General features: G+C 40.3%; 1 protein-coding gene across 1 annotated transcript; it reads left to right on the forward strand.

The window, feature by feature from the left end:
• Positions 1 to 858: 858 nt before the first annotated feature.
• On the forward strand, positions 859 to 3786 carry LRRN1 (leucine rich repeat neuronal 1). Its single transcript, XM_010178964.1, has one exon. The coding sequence runs from the start codon at positions 1088 to 1090 to the stop codon at positions 3236 to 3238; it is 2151 nt and encodes a 716-aa protein (XP_010177266.1). The 5' UTR covers positions 859 to 1087; the 3' UTR covers positions 3239 to 3786.
• Positions 3787 to 6773: the final 2987 nt, after the last annotated feature.

Here is a 6773-nt window from a genome sequence, read left to right on the forward strand (position 1 = left end):
TGCAGACAACAAACTCACTTTTTCAATAAAGCAAGCATGAGAGAGAATTTACTAAGAGCTTAGATTTTCCTTGCATACGTGTTTAAAGACCTACAACAAAACAGATTTTCTGAGGTACACTGGACACTGTTGGGTTAATTTAAACATACTCTTGCATGACTAACTTCAGGCTAAAAAGACAGAAATTGTGTGGTTTACAGAGTAATTTGGAACTGTGGTAAACAATTCACATATGATGCACAATGCAGTCTGAACAGCTAAAATAAGGACAGTACGTTCATTTAATCAAATTTACTATTATTGTTTTATGCTTAGCTGGATTAAATCTAAGCTGTTATCTGGAACCAATTTGATTAACTCGGATGAATTTTGGCAAAGTTCGCATGCATTTAGCTTGAAACTTAGAAGCCAACATCTCCCTGAGCCTGAACTCCACACACCTGGCATCTGGGCCTTGGGACAGCTCTGCCCCCCGCCTCCCATTGGGATTATGCTCTGAACACCCGTTTGACACCTAGCTGCCCTCACAAGCATATCCTCCACCTTTAGCATTTCTCAAGCCATTCAAATACCGCACAGTAAAAGTAAAAGGTTTCAGAAAGTTTTATTTTCAGATGATTGCATACATTGTTACAGGCGCTCACTTGGGAACTGTCAGTTATTTTGTGTACATCCCAAGCAGGAGAAAGTTTCAAACTCTACATAATTTAACTATACCAGGTCAGGATTTTCGCTGAGATCAATGTTAAAATCATGATTGCTTTCAGATATTTTTCTTTAAAGGATGACAAAATTAAATAAAATATATACTCTGTACAGGAGATGAGCATAACGTATACCCTACTCTGTTTTCAGGAGCATCCTCAGACACTGATCTGCAGAAGATTCTGGAACACAGAGGAGCAGCTGAGAGTCTTCAGACCATTTCTTGTCTTCTCTAAACTCAGAAGATCATCCTTCACCTTCTGGATGTCCAAGCCTTTCACCTTGAACTTTAAGCTTTACTTTTTCTGCCTGATAACAGATTACCCGCTCAGTCTGTTGCTCTTTTAAGGGGCTGGGGAGCTGGACTCACTAGCTGGCCAGCATGGCGAAGGTCAGAGTTGTTTTAACTGTTTGCCAGTTGGTGCTAGAGTTGTTAATGAATTCATTAACTGAGTCTTCCATACAGAGTAACGAATGTCCACAGCTTTGCGTATGTGAAATCAGGCCATGGTTTACACCACAGTCAACGTACAGGGAAGCCACAACGGTTGACTGCAATGACCTTCGATTAACAAAAATCCCCAGCAATCTTTCCAGTGACACTCAAGTCCTTCTGTTACAAAGCAACAACATAGCAAAGACCACAGATGAACTCCAACAGCTGTTTAATTTAACAGAACTGGATTTTTCACAAAATAACTTCACAAGTATCAAAGACGTGGGGCTCTCCAATCTCACTCAGCTTACCACATTGCACCTAGAGGAAAACCAGATAACGGAGATGACTGACTACTGCTTGCAAGACCTTTGCAATCTTCAGGAGCTATATATAAATCACAACCAGATCAGCAGCATTTCTGCAAATGCATTCTCTGGCCTGAAGAATCTTTTGAGATTACATCTCAACTCCAACAAATTAAAGGTTATTGACAGCCGCTGGTTTGATTCTACTCCTAACTTAGAGATCCTCATGATTGGAGAAAATCCAGTGATTGGAATACTTGATATGAATTTCAAACCACTCTCAAATTTAAGGAGTTTAGTTTTGGCAGGTATGTATCTCACAGACATTCCTGGCAATGCCTTGGTAGGCCTGGATAGTCTTGAAAGTCTTTCCTTCTATGACAACAAATTGGTGAAAGTTCCTCAGCTTGCACTTGAGAAAGTTCCAAATTTAAAATTCCTGGATCTCAACAAAAATCCGATTCATAAAATTCAAGAAGGTGATTTTAAAAACATGCTCAGATTGAAAGAGCTTGGAATCAATAACATGGGAGAACTCGTTTCTGTTGATAGGTACGCGCTGGACAATCTGCCTGAACTTACAAAGCTTGAAGCCACCAACAATCCAAAGCTGTCTTACATACATCGTTTGGCATTTCGCAATGTTCCCGCCCTGGAGAGCTTGATGCTGAACAACAACGCCTTGAATGCAGTCTACCAAAAGACGGTGGAATCCCTTCCAAACCTGCGTGAGATCAGTATCCACAGCAACCCGCTCAGGTGCGACTGTGTCATTCACTGGATCAACTCAAACAAAACCAATATCCGTTTCATGGAACCTCTATCCATGTTTTGTGCTATGCCTCCTGAATACAGAGGACAGCAGGTGAAGGAAGTGTTGATACAGGATTCAAACGAACAGTGTCTTCCAATGATCTCTCATGAGACCTTTCCAAATCACTTAAACATGGACATTGGCATGACAGTGTTTTTAGACTGTCGGGCCATGGCAGAACCTGAGCCAGAAATCTACTGGGTCACTCCCCTCGGCAATAAAGTAACCGTCGAAAGTCTCTCTGACAAATACAAGCTGAGCAGTGAAGGCACCCTGGAAATCTTGAACATCCAGGTGGAAGACTCGGGGAGGTACACCTGTGTCGCTCAGAACATAGAAGGTGCCGACACGAGGGTCGCTACTATCCGGGTGAACGGAACGCTTTTGGATGGTACCCAGGTTCTGAAAATCTATGTTAAGCAAGCTGAATCACATTCAATCTTAGTTTCTTGGAAAGTTAATTCCAACGTCATGACCTCCAATTTAAAATGGTCTTCAGCCACTATGAAGATTGACAACCCTCACATTACATACACTGCTAGGGTCCCGGTTGACGTCCATGAATATAACCTCACGCATTTACAACCATCTACAGATTATGAAGTGTGTCTAACCGTGTCAAATATCCATCAGCAAACACAGAAGTCCTGCGTTAACGTCACAACAAAAAATGCAGCTTTTGCCCTAGATATTTCAGACCAAGAAACCAGCACAGCCCTCGCAGCAGTAATGGGATCCATGTTTGCTGTCATCAGCCTCGCCTCCATTTCTGTTTATGTTGCAAAGCGATTTAAGAGGAAAAACTACCACCATTCTTTGAAAAAATATATGCAAAAGACCTCTTCAATCCCACTGAACGAGCTCTACCCTCCACTTATTAATCTCTGGGAAGGTGACAGTGAAAAAGACAAGGATGGTTCTGCAGAGACCAAGCCAACCCAAGTCGACACATCCAGAAGCTATTACATGTGGTAACTCAGAGGATATTTTGCTTCTGGTAGTAAGGAGCACAAAGACTTTTTTGCTTTATTCTGCAAAAACGAGAAGTTGAAGACTTTTGTATTTTTGACTTTGCTAGTTTGTGGCAGAGCGGTGAGGACAGGTGGATATTTCAGAATTTTTTAGTATAGCGTATCGCAATTGTTTGACACAAATGGCAGCTTCACCTAGCTTCCAGTTCTTCTTTTTTTCCCTTTTTTTTAGTTTTTGTGCTAAACTTAACGCTGTTCTAACTACAGTGCTGAATAAAATTAATGAGAGGCTGGGGTTACCCTGCGAGTCACAAGTAGCACAACCCCATTTTTCCGAAGCCATCAGTAGAGTACAGTATCCTGCAAAGCTAACACACGGTTTTGAAACTGCATTGAACTGGGTCTGTAACCCTGGTCTAAGGATTCGTATGCTGAGAAAAGGAGACCTTGAATGATGTTAGTTGACTGTACTGTAATGTTGTATCAACTGATTTGAATGTTTTGACTTTCAACAATGAGTTTTCTTTTTTTCTTTTTATTTTTGGAGTAGTTGAGAAGGCTTAGGTAAAGCTAACAGGCAATAGAAATAGGTACACCCGATTTTTTAATGTAACAGACTAAATGTTAATGTTCTCATTCTTTTTATTCTATTTAGTAGACACTTTTGAAGAATATTAGAGTTTTGTTGTGTTCAGATCACCAGCACATGGTGATTTAGTTCTGTTCTGATTTTTTTATTTTAGAAGTCACAATAATGTATTTGGTTTAGCTGTCACTAGTTTGACTGGTGATCATGTTTTGAGATAAAATATATCCAAAATGTTATAGAAAAATACTGTGGGTTTTTTTTCTCAATGGAATTATGTTTAAACTAAGTTCCGTTTTATAATGCGTTTATTTTAATAGCAGTGTTTTCTCTGCACTAGATGCAAAATACTGAAAGTAATTTAATCAGAAAAATGTATGGGTACAGCTTTTAGACTGTAAGTCACATGCAGAATCAAAACTGTTTGCCATAACATACACAGCAAAAATAATTCACCGAGTGTGTAACAGAACATCTTCCTTTTCTGTATACTTTTCTGTTTATGTTTTGAGCTAAGATACAAATGAAGCTGACATTTAGCTGTCATTATGATCAGTTAGGACAAAATAAACCCAACTCAGTGCTACCAAACTGAAATAAAACAGTTTAACCCTAGCATATACTTTAAAAAAAAATAAGTTAATTGGATTAATGTTTCTTCAAAAGCGGAAACTGAGATAGCTAAAAGTAACAAGACAGTGATACGTTTGGGTCCAATACTGAACTGTATTTTTTACAGGCTTAAAATGAACCAGTACTCTTAAATATTTTACTGAATTACTTATGTTAGAAGTGCAAAAACGCAGAAAGTGGTGTTTCTATGTGTGCACTGGGTGTACTATAAATGCATAACCTACAGTTGAACCTACAGAAGCTTTGTACGTTGTCTTTTCTGAATCCACGCAAGCTCTCCGCAGGGACTGCACGCGAGTCACGAGCAGGGTGGGTTTCTGGTGCGGTCCGTGGTTACGGTTCCACTGATACCGAATCAGCAAGCACAGAATTTTCTATACTTTTTGACCACTATCAGTGTGCAACTTTGTACGTTTTTACATACCAAATACATTCTTGGTAAGTAAAAGTTAATTGTTAAAATAACGGATGTGCCTGGGTTTTGAGGTTGTTTGAAGTCTTTTTTCCACTCACTAGCTTCTCAAAGATATCAAAGATCCCTCCCAAAATGTACTAATAGCTTCAAACCTCTTTCCCCACTTCAGCCAACTGTCTAAAAATGAAAAAGTTAACAGCACAGTATCACTGATTAGCTGCTTTGGTGCAAAAACTTCAGGATGTCTCTTGGATACATGCCTTGTTATCTTTTATTTCAGTGTAAAGCTGAGTGAAGCTATTAATTATGCATTTAAATCAAGTACTTATGCTGCTATACTCTATCTTTTATATGTTCATGAGATCTCATACATTTTTAATCATGTGACAATTAGTTGGGATTAGGCAAGTGTCTTCTCATCATGGAGAAGCAGCATGGTGGAAGCATTTATTCATCATCTTCTCCTGTATTTGTTTCTAACGTTAATGTAAAATTTCCTCTTGCCTTCTTCTCCAGAAAAGCTACAGAGCAATAATTATCATCTTGTCTATATGCTATTCTGACCTTAAAACTGCCTCTATTATTATAGCAGGCATGATGAATTAAAACAGAGATCCCTTTTGCAGTGAAAAGGACTTTTCCAGAGAAAAGGACACGGTGAGGACAAGGTTGACAGCAAAATTATGGCTTCTGACTTGCATGACATCATAAAATTGTCTTTAGAAAATAATGAATGGAACAGATGGTGCAGAGCAAGCCCCTTTCTCCATCGTCTCAGTTTCCAGCAGCACTTGAACAGCTATCCCATAAAGAGTAACCAAGATCACGCAAAGCCCATGGTGCTCTACCTGAGCCTCCTGTTCAACCTGTGGCAGAACAGACCACTTTGGGTCCAACGTGCTGGTTCACCAGTTGCCATCAGCCAACCTAAGCATGGGGCTGCCCTCCGAAACAGCGATGCTGCTCTTTCTCCTCCCTGTCCTCACCTCCCATCCTGATGACACCAACTTTGAGACCCACTTGCCTTCTGAACATCCTTGTGCCACCCAGTCCCTGCTGCTGGAGAGAGACCATGCCAAGAGCTTTGCTGTGGGTGGCCAGATGTGTTCACTCCTGGCCATCTTCTGCAGTTTGGGCAGTTTTGGAAGCAGAATGACTGGCAGAGAGGAAGGTGGCAGGGACACATGGCCATAAAGCAGGACAAAGCAGCACTCAACAGTTTGATCAGCAATCACCAACAGCAGCTGGGGGTACGAGAAATAACGCAATGTTTAACATCTTCATTTCTAGCAGGGAAATAATGAGGTTTTTGTTCTCTCCAGACCTATCTGGCAGTCCTGTGTCATTTGTTATCTTTTTTAGAGCAATGCTGTTGAAGAATAGCAGGAGAAAATGGCCTTCTGACACCCACACACTTCTCTGGGATGTGCTGATCTGCATTATCTCAGGGTAGCTGATGGTGCTGAGACTCCAGGAGAGAGATGCAGGTTACCCCAGAACAGCTAAGAAGCACCTAGCTGATGCAGTGTATCCTGCACACACAGCCACCAGTGAGAAGTATTTTCAGTCTTGTAATCTCTCCCCTTAAGAGTTCTGTACAGATCCCCTGGAAACTTAAAATTCTGCTAATAAAAGAAAAAAGCAATTGGTAAGAGATTAATCACATATGGCATATAATCTTAGTAAATAACCTTCAACCTTGTGCTATCTATTTTGTGCTTGCAGTTTACTGTGAGCAAAAATAAAAATACAGAAATACTCTGCCTAATTGCCTTCAAGATGTATTTGCATCTACTATTCACCGCAAACAAAACACCCCCAGTTTGCTCAGAATCTGAGACTGAGACTGGCCACTTTAAAAACAGTATGGGAAAAAACATTGTTCTCTTTCATTTGGCTAACAGT

The sequence above is a fragment of the Mesitornis unicolor genome, unplaced genomic scaffold, assembly GCF_000695765.1.
Source record: "Mesitornis unicolor isolate BGI_N332 unplaced genomic scaffold, ASM69576v1 scaffold4512, whole genome shotgun sequence".
In the NCBI taxonomy this organism is placed as follows: domain Eukaryota; kingdom Metazoa; phylum Chordata; class Aves; order Mesitornithiformes; family Mesitornithidae; genus Mesitornis; species Mesitornis unicolor.